The following is a 24,050-nucleotide window of genomic DNA, read 5'->3' as shown; positions in this document are numbered from 1 at the left end:
TGTCCCCCGCGAGCGCCGAGACCAGAGCTTTGAATCTGATTTATACACTTTTATTCCTGTAATTTAAAGCCACAATGTGTAACTTTTCTGGTGAACAGTCTTGTCTGCATGGAGATGTTATTGCTTTAACCAAAATATTCCAAAGTATGTCATTACTTCTACCGTCCATCTCGTATTTATTAACAATTATCACTTTTTCTATTTCAATTAACACTAAAAATATATATAAAAAACAAAAAACTGTAGATGTAACAAAATAATAATAAAAAAAAAAATAATAATAATAATTTAGTAAAATACATCAAAAAATACTCGATACAGCTTCATAAACCTTCACTAAAATTATTTGCGTAATTTCCTTTCCCACAATGAATCAGTGTGAATCTGTGTGTCGTTCGTTCATTCGTTTTTCAAAATAAAACCAAAAATAAGAAAATGAAAAAAAAAAAAAAAAACAATTAATTTCTTCATTATTTGTGTCCAAAATCAAAATGAAAAAAAAAACAAAAAACAGATAATGATTTGTTTTTTCAGCTTTTTTCAATTTTGTGTTTAAATGAAAAAAATGAGAAAAAAAACTAAAACTGATTGCGTCGCATACGGACTGAACCAGGACTAAACCAGGACTAAACCAGGACTAAACCAGGACTGAACCAGGACTAAACCAGGACTAAACCAGGACTAAAACCAGGACTAAACCAGGACTAAACCAGGACTAAACCAGGACTAAACCAGGAACCAGGACTAAACCAGGACTGAACCAGGACTAAACCAGGACTAAAACAGGACTGAACCAGGACTAAACCAGGTCTAAACCAGGTCTAAACCAGGACTAAACCAGGACTAAACCGACCAGACCAGAACCAGATCGGGACTGAAACCGGGACCAGACCAGGACCAAGCCGTGATTCAGACCAGGACCAGACCAGGACTGAGGCCGGGACTGAGGCCGGAACCAGACCGGAACCAGACCGGGCCTGAGGCAGGGACCAGACCGGGACCAAACCTTGATTCAGACTGGGACTGAGACCTGGACTCAGACATGGACCAGATCAAGATTGAAAACACTTTAGTCCTGGTTTAGTCCTGGTTTAGTCCTGGTTCAGTCCTGGTTTAGTCCTGGTTTAGTCCTGGTTCAGTCCTGGTTTAGTCCTGGTTCAGTCCTGGTTCAGTCCTGGTTTAGTCCTGGTTTAGTCCTGGTTTAGTCCTGGTTTAGTCCTGGTTCAGTCCTGGTTTAGTCCTGGTTCAGTCCTGTTCAGTCCTGGTTTAGTCCTGGTTCAGTCCTGGTTTAGTCCTGGTTTAGTCCTGGTTCAGTCCTGGTGTAGTCCTGGTGTAGTCCTGGTGTAGTCCTGGTTTAGTCCTGGTTTAGTCCTGGTTCAGTCCTGGTTTAGTCCTGGTTTAGTCCTAGTTTAGTCCTGGTTCAGTCCTGGTTTAGTCCTGGTTTTAGTCTGGTTAGTCTGGTTTAGTCCTGGTTCAGTCCTGGTTTTAGTCCTGGTTTAGTCCTGGTTCAGTCCTGGTGTAGTCCTGGTTTAGTCCTGGTTTAGTCCTGGTTCAATCCTGGTTTAGTCCTGGTTTAGTCCTGGTTCAGTCCTGGTTCAGTCCTGGTTTAGTCCTGGTTTAGTCTGGTTCAGTCCTGGTTAGTCCTGGTTCTAGTCCTGTTTAGTCCTGGTTCAGTCCTGGTTCAGTCCTGGTTCAGTCCTGGTTCAGTCCTGGTTTAGTCCTGTTCAGTCCTGGTCCTGGTTCAGTCCTGGTTCAGTCCTGGTTCAGTCCTGGTTCAGTCTGGTTTAAGTCCTGGTTCAGTCCTGGTTCAGTCCTGGTTCTGGTTCAGTCCTGGTTTAGTCCTGGTTCAGTCCTGGTTTAGTCCTGGTTCAGTCCTGGTTTAGTCCTGGTTCAGTCCTGGTTTAGTCCTGGTTTAGTCCTGGTTCAGTTCGGCATCGCAGTTCAAGTCATGTAAACGGGAAACGGTCGTTTTCCGTTTTTTCCATTTTTCATTTAAACACAAAATCCAAAACTGAAAAAAATGAATCATTATCTGTTTTTTCATTTTAGTTGTGGAGACAAATAATTAAGAAAATTGTTGTTGGTTTTTTTTTCCATTTTCTTACTTTTGGTTTTATTTTGAAAAACGAATGAACAAATGAAACATGTATTAAGGTGGAACAGAACATTTGGAAGTTTGGAGATGTAAACAGACTAATAATAAAGAGTTACTCAAACAAAACACAAGTCCAGGTCTGTTTTTGAGGAGGAAACAACATTAAAACATGACTCAAGACACAACGGATTCCAGGCAACTCCAAAACAGTAGAAAAAGTGAACACATCGCACGAGGAAAAATATAATTAAAAGGCCTTTATTTGAATGGCCAAAGCCAACATGTTTAATTGTTTTGTTTTTTTTTTTTTTTTTTTTTTTTTATAATAGTTTTTATTATTATTATTATTATTATTATTATTTTTTTTTTTTTTTTTTTTTATTTATTTATTTATTTTTTTTGCCTGTACCATGTCCTGTCTTTTTCTAATTAAAAGGCCTTTATTTGAAATGACCAAAGCCAAGCATGTTTTAATTGTTGTTGTTTTTTTTGTTTTTTTTTATAATTGTTTTTTTTATATTATTATTATTATTATTATTTATTTATTTATTTATTTATTTATTTTTTTGCCTGTACCATGTCCTGTCTTTGTGCACCTGTTTTGTCTGCCTCCTTTTGACTCCAGCCTTGTTATTGGTTGATGTGTTCTACCCAGGCTTTGTTCTTAATTAAGCCCTGACGAAGACCAGTTGAGGTCCAAACATGTCGGCTTTGGTCATTCAAATAAAGGCCTTTTAATTATATTTTTCCTCGTGCGATGTGTTCACTTTTTCTACTGTTTTGGAGTTGCCTGGAATCCGTTGTGTCTTGAGTCTTGATCCTTTTTTCCAAGAGCGCCTCTGTTTGCTCCTACTGATTGGAAAACCTGCAGCAAACAGCCACATTTTTGTTCTTTCAACATTAAAACATGATTTAAATCTCACACAGTTTTGCACAATATGGAGATTTAACTTCGTAACTTCTTTTCCGCTCTGTTTTCGCAGGACGGTAGACTGAGCGTGAACGACCAGCTGATCTCGGTGAACGGAGAGACTCTGATCGGGCGGTCGAACCACGCCGCCATGGAAACGCTCCGGAGGTCCATGTCGTCCGAGGGAAACGCCCGAGGGACCATCCAGCTCGTGGTGCTCCGGGCGACCAAACAGGTACAGAGACCGGGATCTGACCGGGATCTGACCGGGATCTGACCGGGATCTGACCGGGATCTGACCGGGATCTGACCGGGTCCAGTCATTCTCATTCTTCTCATTACAAACTCCACTAACTCGTCATCTTATCTTACGGTTTAAAGCTTCACTGTGTAACTTTTCGGTTGGATACGTCATCGCTCGGCCTCGAATGTTCCACAGTGTGACTTTAAACATCTCGACTTTACATTTATTCAATTACAGTTTGGTTTTACAGCTCAAAAATACCTCGATAAACAAACATTGTGACTGTGAGCGGCGTCGCCTCTCCACAGATCTGACCTGTAACTTGGTCTGGTTTGGTCTCCATGGAGATAGAAAGGTTTAATGCCGCACTGTGAAATATTCCAGACAAAACAAAAACATCAGCTGACAACACTCACGTCTTTGGGGTCTGGGACTAGGCCGAGACCGAGACCAGAGCGAGACTGAGACCAGACCGGGACCAGACCGAGACTGAGACCAGACCGGGACTAGACTGAGACCAGGCCGAGACTGAGACCAGAGCGGGACCAGACCGAGACTGAGACCAGACCGGGACCAGACCGAGACCAGACCGAGACTGAGACAGACCGGGACCAGACCGAGACTGAGACCAGACCGGGACTGAGACCAGACCGGGACCAGACCGAGACTGAGACCAGAGCCGGACTGAGACCAGACCGGGACTAGACCGAGACCAGGCCGAGACTGAGACCAGACCGGGACTGAGACCAGACCGGGACTAGCCCGAGACCAGGCCGAGACTGAGACCAGACCGGGACAGACCAGACGGGACTAGCCCGAGACCAGGCGAGACTGAGACCAGACCGGGACTAGACCGAGATCAGACCGAGACCGAGACCAGACCGAGACTGAGAGACCAGAGCCAGACTGAGACCAGACCGGGACTAGACCGAGAGACCAGGCGAGACTGAGACCAGACCGGACTGAGACCAGACCGGGACTAGCCCGAGACCAGGCCGAGACTGAGACCAGACCGGGACTAGACCGAGACCAGACCGAGACTGAGACCAGACCGGGACCAGACCGAGACCAGGCCGAGACTAGACCGGGACCAGGACTAGACCGGGACCAGGCCGAGACTGAGACCAGACCGAGACTAGACTGAGACCAGACCGAGACTGAGACAAGACTGAGACAAGACTGAGACCAGGCCGAGACTAGACCGAGACTGAGACCAGGCCGAGATCAGACCGAGACTAGACCGAGACTGAGACCAGGCTGAGACTAGACCGAGACTGAGACAAGACTGAGACCAGGCCGAGATTAGACCGAGACTGAGACCAGACCGAGACCAGACCGAGACTGAGACAGACTGAGACCAGACCGAGACAGACGAGACCAGACGAGACCCGAGACCAGAGACAGACCGGAAGACCGGGACCAGACCGGAGGCTCAGAGCCCACGGCAGGAGCTCGAGGTCTGCTCTGGTCTCGGTCTGGTCCCAATCTCAGTTCTGATCTCAGTCCCGCTCTGGTCCCGCTCTGGTCCCGGACCTGGATCAGTCCTGGATCAGTCCTGGTTCAGTCCTGGTTCAGTCCTGGTTCAGTCCGGCATCACACTCACGCAAGTCACGTAAACGGGAAACGGCCGATATCCGTTTTTTCCAACAAAACAAATCATGATCTGTTTTTTCTTTTTGGTTTTGGAGACAAATAATGAAGAAAATTGTTGTTTTTTTCTTTTCTTATTTTTGGTTTTATATTGAAAAACGAATGAACGAATGATACACAAATTTGTCCAACTCTCAAATTGTTTCTCAAACACAAAACAAACGACATTTCAGGGTCAGAGTTCAGTTTTAGCGATAAATAAATGTATCCGGTTCCATTCAGCTCGTAGAATTTAATGTTGTCATATTTTCCGATGTTGTTCCGGGGTTTATATTTATATTTTTAACTCTTTGGGGCTTTTGAAAGAAATCTCCAAAACTTCTGATCCACAAATGTTGAACTTTCTCATTATTTGTTTGGGATCAGCTCCACAAACGTGTCATATTCATCTTACTTATGACTTAAAATCCTTTTCAATCTCGTCTTTATGGGTTAAATAATGGATCTATATTTAAAAATGACTTCACTTTGGTTTGTTTGATTTTTCTTTAGAAATTCTTCAAATAAGGAGTGGGTTTTTTTTCCCTCAAAGACGCCCAAAATTTCCAAGTTTGTCCTTTTTTTTTGACAAATCTGTCCAAAATCCATGGTCCATTTGCTAATGTGTTGTAATGTGTTTTATTTTTGACAGAAATTTCAATTCTTACTATCATTTTGAAAAATTCACAAGCGTAATTTTCACATTTGTAGCTTGTTCAACTCTCAAACTGTTTCTCAAACACAATTCAAATGACATTTTTGGGTCACAGTTTAGTTTTAGCGTCTTTGGGAATTCCTCAAATAAGAAACAGAATTTATTTTTATAGTTTACAATCATAAACTACAATTTGTTCATGTTTTATTTTCGGATTTTGTGCGGGAATCTACAAAACTCTTTGAGAGATTCACTGTTTTTGAAAAAAATCTCCAAACTTCTCCACCAATGTTGAACTTTCTCTTTATTTGGCTTAATTTTATGTTTTAAAGTCTTTTAAACTCACAACAATCACATTTTTGGGGTTGAATTATGACTCAATTTCTGAATATTTCAAATAAGAAATTCAATTTATCTTTGCCAAATCTGTCCAAAATTACAAAGTTATTAATTTTGTCAGTATATTTTTTGTCATTTTACATCTTTACAATGTTCTTTGCTGGTTGTTTTTCCGTTTTTATATAAATTATTTACAACTTTCTCCAATACAAGTTACCGTTATGCTTTAATTTTGACAAAAATTTCAATTCTTACTATCATTTAGAAAAATTCACAAGCGTAATTTTCACTGTTCAACTCTCAAACTGTTTCTCAAACACAAAATTCAAATGACATTTTTGGGTCACAGTTTAGTTTTAGCGTCTTTGGGAATTCCTCAAATAAGAAACAGAATTTATTTTTATAGTTTACAATCATAAAGTACAATTTGTTCCTGATTTATTTTCAGATTTTGTGCTGGAGACTATAAAATTCTTTGGAGATTTTTTCAAAAACAGTGAATCTCTCACAAACTTCTCCACAAATGTTCAACTTTCTCATCAACAACAATCACATTTTTGGGGTGAATAATGACTCAATTTCAAATAAGAAATTACATTTATTTTTGACAAATCTGTCTAAAATTTCAAAGTTTGTCTTGTTTTCTTTTGGTCAGTGTAGCTGGCACCATTTTACAGCTTTACAATGTTTTTTGCAGATTATTTTTCCTTTTTTATATACATTAATTACAACTTTCTCCAACACAAGAAAACACTGTGTTTTATTTTTGACAGAAATTTTAATTCTTACTCTCATTTTGAAAAATTCACAAGCGTAATTTTCACATTTGTAGCTCAAACTGTTTCCCAGCACAAAACAAACTACATTTTTGGGTCACGGTTTAGTTTTCATCAGAAACACGCCTGAAGAGGTTTTAGAGTCATTCACACATGTTTGAATAATTTAGTGATCTCTCTTTACAGTTAGTGTAACTCAGCAGATTTAGGCTGAGTTCTTCTCAAACTCAAAACACGCCGTTTCACCTTGTGATGTCTGGTTTAGACCTGGTTTAGACTGGTTTAGATCTGGTTTAGACCTGGTTTAGACCTGGTTTAGACCTGGTTTAGATTGGTTTAGACCTTGGTTTAGATCTGGTTTAGACCTGGTTTAGACCTAGTTTAGATCTGGTTTAGACCTGGTTTAGAGATTGGTTTAGATCTGGTTTAGACCCTGGTTTAGACCTGTTTAGATCTGGTTTAGAGTTTAGACCTAGTTTAGATCTGGTTTAGACCTGGTTTAGATCTGGTTTAGATCTGGTTTAGACCTGTTTAGATCTGGTTTAGACCTAGTTTTTAGATTTTGGTTTAGACCTGGTTTAGACCTAGTTTAGACTGGTTTAGACTGGTTTAGACCTAGTTTAGATCTGGTTTAGATCTGGTTTAGAACCTAGTTTTCTGGTTTAGACCTAGTTTAGACCTGGTTTTAGACCTGGTTTAGATCTGGTTTAGACCTAGTTTTAGATCTGGTTTAGACTAGTTTTAGATCTGGTTTAGACCTGGTTTAGACCTAGTTTAGACCTGGTTTAGATCTGGTTTAGACTAGTTTAGATCTGGTTTGGTTTAGATCTGGTTTAGACCTAGTTTTAGATCTGGTTTAGACTAGTTTAGATCTGGTTTAGACTGGTTTAGACTAGTTTAGATCTGGTTTAGACTAGTTTTAGATCTGGTTTAGACCTGGTTTAGATCTGGTTTAGTTTAGACCTAGTTTAGATCTGGTTTAGACCTAGTTTAGATCTGGTTTAGACCTAGTTTTAGATCTGTTTAGACCTGGTTTAGACCTAGTTTAGACCTAGTTTAGATCTGGTTTAGACTAGTTTAGATCTGGTTTAGATCTGTTTAGACCTAGTTTAGATCTGGTTTAGATCTGGTTTAGACCTAGTTTAGACCTAGTTTAGATCTGGTTTAGACCTAGTTTTAGATCTGGTTTAGATCTCTGGTTTAGACCTAGTTTAGACTGGTTTAGATTCTGGTTTAGACCTAGTTTAGATCTGGTTTAGACTTAGTTTAGATCTGGTTTAGACGATCTAGTGTTTAGATCTGGTTTAGACCTAGTTTAGATCTGGTTTAGACCTGGTTTAGTTTAGACCTGGTTTAGATCTGGTTTAGACCTTGTTTAGATCTGGTTTAGACCTGGTTTAGATCTGGTTTAGACCTGGTTTAGACCTGGTTTAGACGATCTTGGTTTAGACCTGGTTTAGTTTAGATCTGGTTTAGACCTTGTTTAGATCTGGTTTAGACCTTGGTTTAGACCTTGTTTAGATCTGGTTTAGACCTGGTTTAGATCTGGTTTAGACCTGGTTTAGATCTGGTTTAGACCTGGTTTAGATCTGGTTTAGACCTGGTTTAGACCTGGTTTAGATCTGGTTTAGATCTGGTTTAGACCTGGTTTAGATCTGGTTTAGATTAGACCTGGTTTAGACCTTGTTTAGATCTGGTTTAGACTTGGTTTAGATCTGGTTTAGACCTGGTTTAGACCTGGTTTAGATCTGGTTTAGACTGGTTTAGACTGGTTTAGATCTGGTTTAGACCTTTTTTCTGCTTCTTATCACGTCCAGAACAAAAACAAAGTTCTTAAGTTCTCATGAAGTATTAACAGTGAGTATGTAACGATATCCAAGTCTCACGATACGATATCCAAGTCTCACGATACGATATCGTCACGGTTTGAATCTCACGGTACAATATTTTTTGCGATATCGTGGGAAAACTCACGATTAGGGATGTAACAATATCCAAATCTCTCTGTACGATATTTTCACAACATTCATCTCACGGTACCATATTTATTGCGATATTTTGTGGAGGCAAACAAAACTTTTTTCCTCTTAAAATACCTGAACTGTTATTTCTTCATGTTTGCGCCAAAATGGAGCAAAGGATCATGGTCTATGTAGTTCCCTCTGTCTTTTTGCTGCACCGTATCTCCTTCATTTAAGCAAAGACACTTGTAATTCGATATATTGTGATGGTCCACGATATTATTGTGAGAACTTTGACGATACGATATCACGATATCACGATATTTACGGTCATTGTTACATCTCTAATGAACAGGCCTTAAACGTGCAGGGTTTGTGTGTTAAACATGTGTGGAGGTCCGTTTGTGACGAGGAAACGACGTTAAAACACAGACTACAGATTCATTTATATTGTTCTGAAAGATTAAAGTCGCACCGTGTAACTTTTCCGCTGGATATCGGACACGTGTCTCCATGGCGACTCGCTCCGTCTGTCTTGTCTCGCGGCGGTTTTCTAATCGTCAGTCGCTGCTAAATGTGGGTTAGCCTGTTTAATATTGTAACGTGGTTTGATCAAATTGGTCTTATTAAAAATGCAGCGTTTCTTATGCATTATGTAACTGCTGATTTCATTTAAAGATTATTCATAACTTGGCACAGATTTGTTTAAAAAAAAAAAAAAAAAAAAAAAACGAGAGCGAGCGAACGGGGTGACACAAACTACGGGAAAAAACCAGGACAGATTTTCACACAATTTATTCAAACCGCTTTGGTTTCACAGAGAATTTCTGAGTGTTTATGAAGCAGATGTGAAAAAGATGGAACATTATCACAGGATTTAATATCAAAACGTTATTAAAACAAAGCCACAGTATGTAACTTTTATTGAGGTGTTTGAGATTATGTGTGGGACATATACGGTGTATATGATCATGGTATTTATACTTTGATGTGGCTTTGTTACCGTGGTGATGCAATAAACTCATTAGGAAACAAACCTGATTAGTTTTAAAGTGACAGATATATATGTGTGTGTATATATATATATATATATATATATATATATATATACACACACACACATATACATATATACACATATGTACATATATATGTGTATATATATTTAAAAACTGTGTTTCTCACCTTCCCTGGTGGTTGGTCTCTCTCATGCAGCTCGGCTCGTCTCAGAGTCTGGGAGTCTGTCAGTTCTTCAGTATCTTTGCTGTTCCAGTCCTGCACTTTTCTGGACTGAGATGTTCTGTTGTTTTTCCTGGTGTCTGTTGTAGTTTCTTCCAGTTTGGAGGTTACAGCCCCGAGTGTCCGATCACCACAGGCTCCACTGATGTCTTCACTTTCCAGGCTTCCTCCAGCTCCTCCTTGAACCCCTCATATTTCTAATGTCTCTTCTTCCTTTTTCCTGATCTCACCACCACGGCTCTGCTCTGTTATACTCTGTATCTCTGTATACATACACATACACATACATGTATATGTATATATGTATATATGTATATATGTATATGTAATATACATGTATGTATTATATACATACACATACATGTATATGTATATATGTAATATACATGTATGTATATTACATATATACATACATGTATATTTTTCTCACTTTGTAACAATAAAAAGTTTTTCTGTGGCAAAATGTGGGTCACAGAGGATAAACATTCTTCATGAAGAATTTATCCACAACTGTCAAGGGAAGAAAGATGAAAACGACTACTAGTAGTAGTCGTTGTTTATTTGTTCATTTTGCAACATAACAAAACAAAACATAGACTCACAGATGGTGTGTGAAGTTTAAAAACACAGTGGAGCACTTCCTGTATCACCACATGACATCACAAGGTGGAACCGAGCGTTTCCTCCTCTGCGTTTGTCCTGAACAGAACCATGAACGTTCACACTGGCTCACAGGCTCCTGAAAACAGACTTTTTAAACCCACTTTTGTCTTTTGCGTTGTTTTTTTGACAGATGTGGCTCGTGTCACCATGGCAACCGCTGATCACTCCACCATAGACACACATGTAGAGCACCCCCAGCGTGACGCCACTGCAAAGTGGAATATCCACGCCGTCTGTAATAAACAATAATTCTTTTGTTCTAGGTCGCCAACGCCAACCGAGCCGCAGCGCCCGCCCACGCCGCCGCCTCGTCCAATCAGACGCCGCCCCCGCCTCCTCCCGTCTCCGCCAATCAGGTACGAGCGAGCGAGACCGGCCCGGATCCTCCTCCGCCGCCGCCGCCGCAGAAAGACCAGCCGTCCCCTCCCGCTCGCTCCTCCTCGCTCTTTCTCCCGTCTTTGAGAAGAAAAGAACTTTTACCGCAAAAAACTCGAAATGTCTCGTCGCGAAAACCGAAAAACTCGTTATTTTACACGAACGAGTTTCGCCGGAGCGGGTACCAGTTTGGGTTTAAAGACGGGGAATCTGACGACGAGATCCAGTACTTAACGAGTAAAAGTTTTGATAATATGCAAGATTTTGAATGTACGGACTTGAATAATTCTTATAAAACCGATTCTCGATTTAGTCGAAGTTACACGGAAAATATTCGTGCGATGGCGGGACAAATGTACGGCGACTCACCACCGAGAAACTTCAATCTAAGAGACGATTTTATTTACGTTGACGCTTATAACTACGAAATGAACACAGCTTTAACCAGAAAACATCATTTAAAACATTCAGGGAGGCTATAGGGACGATTTTATTGCACTGAAAGACTAAAGCTGCACTCTGGAACTTTCCTGGCCGCCTTCTCGTCTCCGTGGAGATGTCGTTGTCGGGTTTCCAACTTTTAAGTGTGAGACAATCTAGGAAATTGCAAATAATGAATGAAATGTAAACTGGTATTTAAATTAAGACAAGGTGCATTACGTCACTTTTCTGGTCTGGTTGCCATGGAGATGTTGTTGCTTTGAGTGTAGGAGTTTCCGCAGTGTGGCTTTAAATTTATCTCCTATTATAGAGACAATCAAGGGGCGTCAATAAGGAAAACAAGAAAAGTTCTGGTTTTAGGTCTTGGTTTAGTGCTGGTTTTTATTCTGATTTAGTCCGGATTTAGTCCTGGTTTAGTCCTAGTTTAGACCTGGTTTAGACCTGGTTTTGTCCTCGTTTACTCTTGGGTTATTTCTGATTTAGTCTTGGTTTAGTCCTGGTTTTAGTCCTTGGTTTACTCCAGATTTAGTCCTGGTTTAGTCCGGTTTTAGTTCTGGTTTTTATCCTGGTTTTAGTTCTGGTTTAGTCTTGGTTTGGTCTTGGTTTAGTCCTGATTTTTCATCCTGGTTTTAGTCTTGGTTCTGTCCTTCTTCAGTTCTGGTTTAGTCCAGTTTTAGACCTGGTTTAGACCTGGTTTTGTCCTCATTTACTCCTGGTTTTAGTCCTGGTTTTTGTCCTGGTTTAGTCTTAGTGTCGTCCTGGTTTAGTCCGGTTTCAGTCTTGGCTTAGTCCTGGTTTTAGTCCTGGTTTTAGTTCTGGTTTTAGTCCTGGTTTTAGTCCTGGTTTAGTCTTGGTTTAGTCCTGGTTTTAGTCCTGGTTTAGTCTTGTTTAGTTTAGTCCTGGTTTAGTCCGGTTTAGTCTTGGTTTAGTCTGGTTTTTAGTCCTGGTTTTAGTTCTGGTTTTTAGTCCTGGTTTTAGTCCTGGTTTAGTCTTGGTTTAGTCCTGGTTTTAGTTTTAGTCCTGGTTTAGTCTTGGTTTAGTCCTGGTTTTAGTCCTGGTTTTAGTTCTGGTTTTAGTCCTGGTTTAGTCTTGGTTTTAGTCCTGGTTTAGTCTTGGTTTAGTTCTGGTTTTAGTCCTGGTTTAGTCTTGGTTTAGTCCTGGTTTAGTCCTGGTTTTAGTCCTGGTTTAGTCTTGGTTTAGTCCTGGTTTAGTTTCTGGTTTTAGTCTTGGTTTAGTCCTGGTTTAGTTTGGTTTAGTCTGGTTTAGTCTGGTTTAGTCTGGTTTAGTCCTGGTTTAGTCTTGGTTTAGTCTGGTTTAGTCTTGGTTTAGTCCTTGGTTTAGTCTTGGTTTAGTTCTGGTTTTAGTTTTCCTGGTTTTAGTCCTGGTTTAGTCTGGTTTAGTCCTGGTTTAGTCTTGGTTTAGTCCTGGTTTAGTCCTGGTGGTTTAGTCCTGGTTTAGTCTTGGTTTAGTCCTGTTTTAGTCCTGGTTTTAGTCTTGGTTTAGTCTGGTTTAGTCTTGTTTAGTCCTGGTTTTCCTGGTTTAGTCTGGTTTAGTCCTGGTTTAGTCTTGGTTTAGTCCTGGTTTAGTCTTGGTTTAGTCCTGGTTTAGTCTGGTTTAGTCCTTGGTTTAGTCCTGGTTTTAGTCCCTGGTTTAGTCCTGGTTTAGTCCTGGTTTAGTCTGGTTTAGTCCTGGTTTAGTCCTGGTTTAGTCCTGGTTTAGTCTTGGTTTAGTCCTGGTTTAGTCCTGGTTTAGTCCTGGTTTAGTCCTGGTTTAGTCCTGGTTTAGTCCTGACTCAGACAGGTCAGATCTGTGAAGAGGCGAGTTCGCTCCCATTCAGAAAACATATTTATTTTCAACGTTTTTTTGACGAATAAAAACCCGTAATTGTGTGAATCCAAGACAGAAAAGTTTAAAGCCACACTGCGGGACATCACCACAGAAAAGTTCCATAATGGACCTTTAACATCGACCAAAAAAACAAAAAAAACTCCCCAGATTTGAAATATGAAAGGATTTCATGAGCCATATTAATCACTTTTCCTTTTTCCTGCCAGATGTTAAATGTTGGCACCTTTTACTTGACTTTTCCGTTTTTAATTTTAATTTTTTTGTCCCGTTGCCAAGACGACCGTCCCAATATTTCCTTAGTCCCTTTAAACGGTGCAGTATTTTTCCTGGACTTGACAATGTTTTACTTTTTTCTTTCACTGCTGGACCGAGAATCAAAACGGCGGCACTAAAATGAACTCAAACCCAAACATTTTTTTATTTAATTTTCAGCAATAAATGTTTAAAATTATTGCAAATTATTTAAGTTAAATTTTCTGTACCCGATTTTACTGTTTGAAAAATGTGAAATGCGCTTTAAAGGGGGATTATTTTGCAAAATCGTCGTTCTTTAGCTTTGTTCCCGCATCAAAAACACGTCCGAAGAGGTTTTAGATCATCAACACATGTTTGAGTAATTTAGTGATCTGTCTTTACAGTCGGTGTAACTCAGCAGATTTAGACCGAGTTCTTCTCAAACTGAAACTGAAAACATGATGTGATGTCTGGTTTAGACCTCATTTAGACCTGGTTTGGACCTGTTTAGACCTGGTTTAGAACTGGTTTAGACCTGGTTTAGACCTAGTTTAGAACTGGTTTGGACCTGGTTTAGACCTCGTTTAGACCTCATTTAGACCTCGTTTAGACGTCGTTTAGACCTTATTTAGACCTGGTTTAGACCTGGTTTAGACCTGGTTTAGAACTGGTTTAGACCTGGTTTAGAACTGGTTTGGACCTGGTTTAGACCTCGTTTAGACCTATTTTAGACCTGGTTTAGATCTGGTTTAGACCTTGTTTAGTTCTGGTTTAGACCTTATTTAGACCTGGTTTGGACCTGGTTTGGACCTGGTTTAGACCTAGTTTAGAACTGGTTTGTACCTGGTTTAGACGTCGTTTAGACCTGGTTTAGACCTGGTTTAGAACTGGTTTAGACCTGGTTTAGAACTGGTTTGGACCTGGTTTAGACCTCGTTTAGACCTTGTTTAGTTCTGGTTTAGACCTTATTTAGACCTGGTTTAGACCTGGTTTAGACCTGGTTTAGACCTGGTTTAGACCTGGTTTAGACCTTGTTTAGACCTTTTTTAGACCTCATTTAGATCTGGTTTAGACCTGGTTTGGACCTAGTTTGGACCTCGTTTAGACCTGGATTAGACCTGGTTTAGACCTTGTTTAGACCTATTTTAGACCTCATTTAGATCTGGTTCAGACCTGGTTTGGACCTAGTTTGGACCTCGTTTAGACCTGGATTAGACCTGGTTTAGACCTTGTTTAGACCTATTTTAGACCTCATTTAGATCTGGTTCAGACCTGGTTTGGACCTAGTTTGGACCTAGTTTGGACCTAGTTTAGACCTAGTTTAGACCTGGTTTAGACCTGGTTTAGATCTGGTCTCTGCCCACAGCCCTACATCCTCCAGCCTCTCACATGAAAATTCTCCATAAATTTACAAAAACACGACTCAAAACTTTTACTACGACTTCACAAACCTGACTCGATTCAGGAGTTTCATTATTTTCATTCTTTTTTTTTTACTTGCCGCCTTTTTGATTCCGAACCCTGTTTATCCGAGTATTTTCCACTGTTACTTTTGTCTTTCTGTTTGTTTTTTTTCTGAATTTCTTGTGATTTAAACGTTTAAATCTGTTCCGCTCTTTTGCCTTAAACCTGCTTTTCTCTAAATGCACTGAACTGACTCCTGCATGTTTTTAAATGTTGGTTTTCGGTTTTTCCTCGGGGCTTTTCCTGGTTTTATTAAAGAATTTTCAATCCTTCTCTCCTCTGTGTGCGTCTGATTCTTCTTGCCCTTTGCTGATTCCCTTTTTTCACAAATTAAATATGAATTATGAAACGGGTTCGTGGGTAAAATTTCACTATTTTGAGAATTTATGTCTGAGGAAAGTAAAATTTTAAAGGTAATTCAAATTCTCCTTAAAAAAAAAGATTTTTAGATTAATTTTGGTACAATATTTAGAATAATAAACACTATTATTTTGATTTTCACATATGTATTTTAAAATTTGAAAATATTATGTTTAGACCATGGACAGTCCTGGGTTAGACCTTCTGATTTAATCCTGGTTTAGTTATTTAGTCCTTTTATTTAGTCCTGGTTTCCTGGTTTAGTTCAGATTTAGTCCTCATTTAGTCCTGGTTTAGTTCTGATTTAGTCCTGGTTTAGATCTGATTTAATCCTGGTTTAGCTTTGATTTAGTCTTGGATTGAACCTGGTTTAGTCCTGTTTTAGTCCTGGTTTAGTCCACATTTAGTACTGGTGTAGACATGGTTTAGACCTGGTTTAGTCGTGGGATAGACCTGGTTTAGTTCTGATTTAGTCCTGGTTTAGACCTGACACAGGTTTAGCTTTGACTTTAGTCTTAGGTTGGACCTGGTTCAGTTCTGGTTTAGTCCTGGTTCAGACCTGAGTTAGTTCTGAGTTATATCTGGTTTAGTCCTGGTTTAGTTCTGGTTTAGACCTGACATAGATCTAGCTTTGATTTAGTCTTGGGTTGGACCTGGTTTAGTCCTGGTTTAATCCTGGTTCAGTTCGGGTTTAGTCCTGGTTTTAGTCCTGATTTTAGTTGAAGACCTGCAGTCCTGGTATAGTCCTGGTTTAAACCTGGTTTAGGCCTAGTTTGATCCTGGTTTAGTCCCTGCTTCAGTTTAGATCTGATTTAATCCTGGTTTAGTCCTGGTTTAGTCCTGGTTTAGTTCGGCTTTAGTCCTGGTTTAGTCCTGGTTTAGATCTGATTTAGTCTTGGATTGAACCTGGTTTAGTCCTGTTTTAGTCCTGGTTTGACCCTGGTTCAGTCCTGATTTAGTCCTGGTTTAGTTCTGTTTTAGACCTGATACAGATTTAGGTTTGATTTAGTCTTGGGTTGGACCTGGTGTAGTCCTGGTTTAATCCTGGTTCAGGTGTGGTTTAGTTCTAGTTCAGTTCTAGTTTAGTCTTGGTTTTAGATGAAGACCTCAAGTCCTGGTGTAGACCCGTTTTAGACCTGGTTTAGACCCGGTTTAGACCTGGTTTAGACCTGGTTTACTTCTGGTTCAATCCTGTTTTAAATCTGTTTTAGTACTTGTTTAGACCTGGTTTAGTCCTGACATAGGTTTAGCTTTGATTTAGTCTTGGGTTAGATCTGGTTTAGACCTGGTTTTGTCCCTGCTTCAGTTTACTCCTGTTTTAGTCCTGGCTTAGTCCTGGCTTAGTCCTGGTTTAGTCCTGGCTTAGTCCTGGTTTAGTCCTGGCTTAGTCCTGGTTTAGTCCTGGCTTAGTCCCTTGTTTTTGTTTAGACCTGGTTTAGTCCTGGTTCAGTCCTGGTTTAGTTTTTGTTTAGTCCTGGTTTAGTCCTGGTTTAGTCCTGGCTTAGTCCTGGTTCAGTCCTGGTTTAGTCCTGGTTCAGTCCTGGTTTAGTCCTGGTTCAGTCCTGGTTAGTCCTGGTTCAGTCCTGGTTCAGTCCTGGTTTAGTCCTGGTTTAGTCCTGCTTAGTCCTGGTTTAGTCCTGGTTCAGTCCTGGTTTAGTCCTGGTTTAGTCCTGGTTAGTCCTGGTTTAGACCTGGTTTCTGGTTAGTCCTGGTTTAGTCCTGGTTCAGTCCTGGTTCAGTCCTGGTTCAGTCCTGGTTCAGTCCTGGTTTAGTCCTGGTTTAGTCCTGGTTCAGTCCTGGTTCAGTCCTGGTTTAGTCCTGGTTTAGTCCTGGTTTAGTTCTGGTTTAGTTCTGGTTCAGTCCTGGTTTAGTCCTGGTTCAGTCCTGGTTCAGTCCTGGTTTAGTCCTGGTTCAGTCCTGGTTTAGTCCTGGTTTAGTTCTGGTTTTAGTCCTGTTTATCCTGGTTTAGTCCTGGTTTAGTCCTGGTTTAGTCCTTTAGTCCTGGTTCAGTCCTGGTTAGTCCTGGTTTAGTTCTGGTTTAGTTCTGGTTCAGTCCTGGTTTAGTCCTGGTTCAGTCCTGGTTCAGTCCTGTTTAGTTTTAGTCCTGGTTTAGTCCTGGTTCAGTCCTGGTTCAGTCCTGGTTTTAGTCCTGGTTTAGTCCTGGTTTAGTCCTGGTTCAGTCCTGGTTCAGTCCTGGTTTAGTCCTGGTAGTCCTGGTTTTAGTCTGGTTTAGTTCTGGTTTAGTTCCTGGGTTAGTCTGGTTTAGTCCTGGTTTAGTCCTGGTTTAGTCCTGGTTTAGTCCTGGTTAGTCCTGGTTTAGTCCTGGTTTAGTTTAGTTCTGGTTCAGTCCTGGTTTAGTCCTGGTTTAGTCTGGTTTAGTTCTGGTTCAGTCCTGTTTAGTCCTGTTCAGTCCTGGTTTAGTCCTGGTTTAGTCCTGGTTTAGTCCTGGTTTAGTCCTGGTTTAGTCCTGGTTTAGTCCTAAACTGCCCTTTTTCTTGTCTCAGTTTATATTTTTTCTGCTCAGTTTGGTCCTAAAAATATAAAAATAATAAAAACACTTCTGAGTCTAAATAAGAACAGTTTTTTTTGTTGTGTTTTTGTTTTTTGTCTCTTTGACTCGGTGGAACAGACGATGTAAAAATAGCGGCTAAAATAAGAGGAGGTTAAAAGACGTCGTGTAGTTTTGAGTTTAACACTTTTGTACGCGTCAGATCTGCGGTTTAGTCTGACAAATGTTTCTGTCGACCGGATTTAACGTCCGAACTCGAGCGGAATTTATTTAAGAACAAGTTTGAAGTAAAAAAAAAAAAAAGAAAGAAATATGATAATATAAATGTAACTGTGTTTGTTCTGTTCTGAAAGGGATTTTAATAATGGAGCAGGACTAAACCAGGACTAAACCAGGACTAAACCAGGACTAAACCAGGACTGAACCAGGACTAAACCAGGACTAAACCAGGACTGAACCAGGACTGAAACCAGGACTGAACCAGGACTAAACAGGTCTAAACCAGGACTAAACCAGGACTAAACCAGGACTAAACCAGGACTGAACCAGGACTGAACCAGGACTAAACCAGGACTAAACCAGGACTAAACCAGGACTGAAACAGGACTAAAACAGGACTAAACCAGGACTGAACCAGGACTAAACCAGGAACCAGGACTAAACCAGGACTAAACCAGGACTAAACCAGGACTAAACCAGGACTAAACCAGAACCAGACTAAACCAGGACTAAACCAGGACTAAACCAGGACTAAACCAGGACTAAACCAGGACTAAACCAGGACTGAACCAGGACTAAACCAGGACTAAACCAGGACTGAAACCAGGAACTAAACCAACCAGGACTAAACCAGGACTGAACCAGGACTGAACCAGGACTTAAACCAGGACTAAACCAGGACTACTAAACCAGGACTACTGAACCAGGACTGAACCAGGACTAAACCAGAACTAAACCTAGGACTAAACCAGGACTAAACCAGGACTTAAACCAGGACTAAACCAGACTAAAACCAGGCTAAACCAGGGTAACCAGGACTAAACCAGGACTAAACCAGGTAAACAGGACTAAACCAGGACTAAACTGAACCAGACTAAACCAGAACTAAACCAGGTGAACAGGACTAAACCAGGACTAAACCAGGACTAAACCAGGACTAAACCAGGACTAAACCAGGACTAAACCAGGACTAAACCAGGACTAAACCAGGACTAAACCAGGACTAAACCAGGACTAAACAACTAAACCAGGACTAAACCAGGACTAAACCAGGACTAAACCAGGACTAAACCAGGACTAAACCAGGACTAAACCAGGACTGAACTAAACCAGGACTAAACCAGGACTAAACCAAGGACTAAACCAGGACTAAACCAGGCAGGACTAAACCAGGACTAAAACCAGGACTAAACCAGGACTAAACCAGGACTGAACCAGGACTAAACCAGGACTGAACCAGGACTGAACCAGGACTAAACCAGGACTGACTGAACCAGGACTAAACCAGGACTAAACCAGGACTGAACCAGGACTAAACCAGGACTGAACCAGGACTAAACCAGAACTGAATCTAGGACTAAACCAGGTCTAAACCAGGTCTAAACAGGTCTAAACCAGGACTAAACCAGGACTGAACCAGGACTGACCAGACTAAACCAGGACTGAACCAGGAACTAAACCAGGACTAAACCAGGACTAAACCAGGACTGAACCCAGGACTGAACCAGAACTAAACCAGGACTAAACCAGGACTAAACCAGGACTAAACCAGGACTAAACCAGGACTGAACCAGACTAAACCAGGACTGAACCAGGACTAAACAGGAACCAGGACTAAACCAGAACTGAACCAGGACTGAACGCAGACTAAACCAGAACTAAACCAGGACTGAACCAGGACTAAACCAGGACTAAACCAGGACCGAACCAGAATTAAACCAGGACTGAACCAGGACTAAACCAGGACTGAACCAGAACTAAACCAGACTAAACAGGACTAAACCAGACTAAACCAGGACTAAACCAGGACTTAAACCAGGACTGAACCAGGACTAAACCAGAACCAACTGAACAGGACTGAAACTGAACCAGGACTAAACCAGGACTAAACCAGGACTAAACAGGACTAAACCAGGTCTAAACCAGGACTAAACCAGGACTAAACCAGGACTAAAACCAGGACTAAACTCTAAACCAGGTCTAAACCAGGACTAAAAAACTAACTAGGACTAAAACCAGGACTAAATCAGGTCTAAACCAGGACTAAACCAGGACTAAACCAGGACTAAACCAGGACTAAACCAGGACTAAACCTGATGTGCTGTAGTTTCATTAGTGGGATGAACGCTGATTTGGTTGTGATCGCGCTCTGAACGGGGAGTAACTTAGCACCGAGAACAAAGGCAGAAGAGACTCGTAAAAGATGTTAATGTTGTTTTGTTTTTTTTTTTTGTTTTTTGGGAAACATTTTCAAAACAATCAAATTGAACATAATGATGTAAATCTGTGATCTAATGACCCATAGTTGTAAAATTCCCCGTCTTTAATATAATATAAATTATATAAATTAACATAATACAATATTTGTATTATTCCAGAGTTTTTCTCTTAACCTGTGTAATAGTTTTTTTAATCCTCTTCTGTGTTTTATTTGATTGTATTTGATCCACTTTATCTGCGTCATAAATATAAAAACACTTTATGGTCCAATCTGGTCCTGACAGTTTCACTCAGGCTCAAACACAAACACTGAAGCCCTTGTCCTGGTTAGTCCTGGTTCAGTCCTGTTCAGTCCTTCAGTCCTGGTTCAGTCCTGGTTCAGTCTGGTTCAGTCCTGGTTCAGTCCTGGTTAGTCCTGGTTCAGTCCTGGTTTAGTCCAGTCCTGGTTTAGTCCTGGTTTAGTCCTGGTTCAGTCCTGGTTTCAGTCCTGGTTTCCTGGTTTAGTCCTGTCCTGTTCAGTCTGGTTTCAGTCCTGGTTCAGTCCTGGTTTAGTCCTGGTTCAGTCCTGGTTCAGTCCTGGTTTAGTCTGGTTTAGTCCTGGTTTAGTCCTGGTCCAGTCCTGGTTAGTCCTGGTTTAGTCCTGGTTCAGTCCTGGTTTAGTCCTGGTTCAGTCCTGGTTCAGTCCTGGTCTAATCTTGGTCCAGTTCTAGTTTAGACCCTGTTTTAAAAAAGTGGTCAAGTCCACTTTTAGTCTCAGCTTTAGTCTTTATTAAGCATCAGTGTAATTCTGGTTTAGAACAGTTTTAGCTTCAGACATGGTTTTACTTTAAGACCTGCAGTCCTGGTTTAGTCCTGGTTTAGTCTGGTTTAGTCCTGGTGTAGTCTTGGTTTTAGTCCCATTGAATCCTGGTCTTAGTTCTGGTTNACTTTTGTACGCGTCAGATCTGCGGTTTTAGTCTGACAAATGTTTCTGTCGACCGGATTTAACGTCCGAACTCCAGCGGAATTTATTTAAGAACAAGTTTGAAGTGTAAAAAAAAAAAAGAAAAGAAATATGATAATATAAATGTAACTGTGTTTGTTCTGTTCTGAAAGGGATTTTAATAATGGAGCAGGAAACCAGGACTAAAACCAGGACTAAACAGGACTGAACCAGGAAAAAACCAGGACTAAACCAGGACTAAACAGGACTAAACCAGGACTGAAACCAGGACTAAACCAGGATAAACCAGGACTACTAAACCAAGGACTAAACCCAGGACTGAACCAGGAACTAAGGACTAAACCAGGACTAAAAACAGGACTAAACCAGGACTAAACAGGACTGAACCAGGATAAACCAGGACTAACCAGGACTAAACAAAAAACTAAACCAGGAGGACTAAACCAGGACTGAAAGGACCAGGAAAACCAGGACTGAACCAGGATTAAACCAGGACTGAACCAGGACTAAACAGGTCTAAACCAGGACTAAACCAGGACTAAACCAGGGACTAAACCAGGACTAAACCAGGACTAAACCAGGAACTAAACCAGGACTGAACCAGGACTAAACCAGGACTAAACCAGGACTAAACCAGACTAAACCAGACTAAACCAGGACTAAACAGGACTAAACCGAAAACCAGGACTAAAACCAGGACTAAACCAGGACTGAACCAGGACTAAACCAGGACTAAACAGGACTAAACCAGGACTAAACCAGGACTAAACCAGGAACTAAACCAGGAACTAAACCAGGACACTAAACCAGGACTAAAACCAGGACTAAACAGGACTAAACCAGGACTAAACCAGGACTGAACCAGGACTAAACCAGGACTGAAAACTAAACAGGACTAAAACCAGGACTGAACAGGACTAAAACCCAGAAAACTAAACACAGGACTAAACCAGGACTAAACCAGGACTAAACCAGGACTAAACCAAGGACTAAACCTAGGACCCAGGACTAAACCAGGACTAAACCAGGACTAAACTAAACCAGAACTAAAACAAGGACTAAACCAGGACTAAACCAGGACTGAAACCAGAACTAAAACTAGCCCAGGACTAAACCACCAGGACTAAACCAGGACTAAACAGGACTAAACCCAGGACTAAACCAGGACTAAACCAGGACTAAACTGAAACCAGGACTAAACCAGGACTAAAACAGGACTAAACTAGGACTGACTAAACCAGACTGAAACCAGGACTAAACCAGGACTAAACCAGGACTAAACAGGACTAACCAGACTAAACCAGAACTAAACCAGGGACTAAACCAGGACTAAACCAGGACTAACCAGAACTAAACCAGGACTAAACCAGGACTAAACCAGGACTAAACAGGACTAAACAGGACTAAACCAGGACTAAAACAGGACTAAACCAGCAACTAAACCAGGACTAACCAGGAAACCAGGACTAAACCAGGACTGAACCAGGACTAAACAGGACTAACCAGGACTAACCCAGGACTAAACAGGACTGAACCAGAAAACCAGGACTAAACCAGAACTAAACCAGGACTGAACCAGAACTAAACCAGACTAAACCAGGACTAACCAGGACTGAAAACCAGGACTGAACCAGACTAAACCAGGACTAAACAGACTAAACCAGGACTGAAACCAGAACTAAACCAGAACTAAACGCAGGGGACTAAACCAGGACTGAACCAGGACTAAACCAGGACTAAACCAGGACTGAACCAGGACTAAACCAGGACTGAACCAGAACTGAACCAGAACTAAACCAGGACTGAACCAGGAACTGGAACTAAACCAGGACTGAACCAGGACTGAACCAGGACTGAACCAGGACTAAAACCAGACTAAACCACTAAACCAGGACTAACAAGGACTAAACCAGGACTAAAACAGGAGACTAAACTAGGACTAATCTAGGACTAAACCAGGACTAAATTAGGTTTCAACAAGGACTGAACCAAGACTAAACCAGGACTAACAAGGACTAAACTAGGACAAATCTAGGACTAAACCAGGACTAAATTAGGTTTCAACAAGGACTAAACCAGGACTAAATCAGGACTAAACCAGGACTTAAACAAGGACATAAACAGGGATTTAAACCAGGACTAAACCAGGTCTAAACCTGATGTGCTGTAGTTTCATTAGTGGGATGAACGCTGATTTGGTTGTGATCGCGCTCTGAACGGGGAGTAACTTAGCGCCGAGAACAAAGGCAGAAGAGACTCGTAAAGATATTAATGTTGTTTTGTTTTTTTTGTTTGTTTTTTGGGAAACATTTTCAAAACAATCAAATTGAACATAATGATGTAAATCTGTGATCTAATGACTCATAGTTGTAAAATTCCCCATCTTTAATATAATATAAATTATATAAATTAACATAATACAATATTTGTATTATTCCAGAGTTTTTCTCTTAACCTGTGTAATAGTTTTTTTAATCCTCTTCTGTGTTTTATTTGATTGTATCTCAGTTTATCTGCGTCATAAATATAAAAACAGACTTTATGGTCCAATCTGGTCCTGACAGTTTCACTCAGGCTCAAACACAAACACTGAAGCCCTGGTTCAGTCCTGGTTCAGTCCTGGTTCAGTCCTGGTTCAGTCCTGGTTCAGTCCTGGTTTAGTCCTGGTTTAGTTCTGGTTTAGTCCTGGTTCAGTCCTGGTTTAGTCCTGGTTTAGTCCTGGTTCAGTCCTGGTTTAGTCCTGGTTCAGTCCTGGTTCAGTCCTGGTTTAGTTCTGGTTTAGTCCTGGTTCAGTCCTGGTTTAGTTCTGGTTTAGTCCTGGTTTAGTCCTGGTTTAGTCCTGGTTTTAGTCTCTCTTTGTTCCTAAAATAAAAACAATATCACGTTTCTATTTCAAACGTTCAGTCTTAAAGAAACAAACTCGCAC

At 40.8% G+C, this 24,050-nt stretch overlaps 1 protein-coding gene across 1 annotated transcript in view; it reads left to right on the top strand.

Moving 5' to 3' along the window:
* LOC110165882 (partitioning defective 3 homolog B-like) overlaps positions 1–24,050 on the top strand; it is a 210,806-nt gene that overhangs the window by 147,577 nt on the left and 39,179 nt on the right. Inside the window, exons 12-13 of the mRNA XM_055163690.1 lie at positions 3,079–3,240; positions 10,775–10,867. Of these exons, the coding sequence (XP_055019665.1) occupies positions 3,079–3,240; positions 10,775–10,867 (255 nt within the window). The remainder of the gene's footprint in view (positions 1–3,078; positions 3,241–10,774; positions 10,868–24,050) is intronic.

This window comes from Boleophthalmus pectinirostris, unplaced genomic scaffold (genome assembly GCF_026225935.1).
Source record: "Boleophthalmus pectinirostris isolate CB_2022bp ecotype Guang Dong unplaced genomic scaffold, ASM2622593v1 HiC_scaffold_11, whole genome shotgun sequence".
NCBI lineage: Eukaryota > Metazoa > Chordata > Actinopteri > Gobiiformes > Gobiidae > Boleophthalmus > Boleophthalmus pectinirostris.
This window is presented reverse-complemented; position numbering and strand designations above follow the sequence as displayed.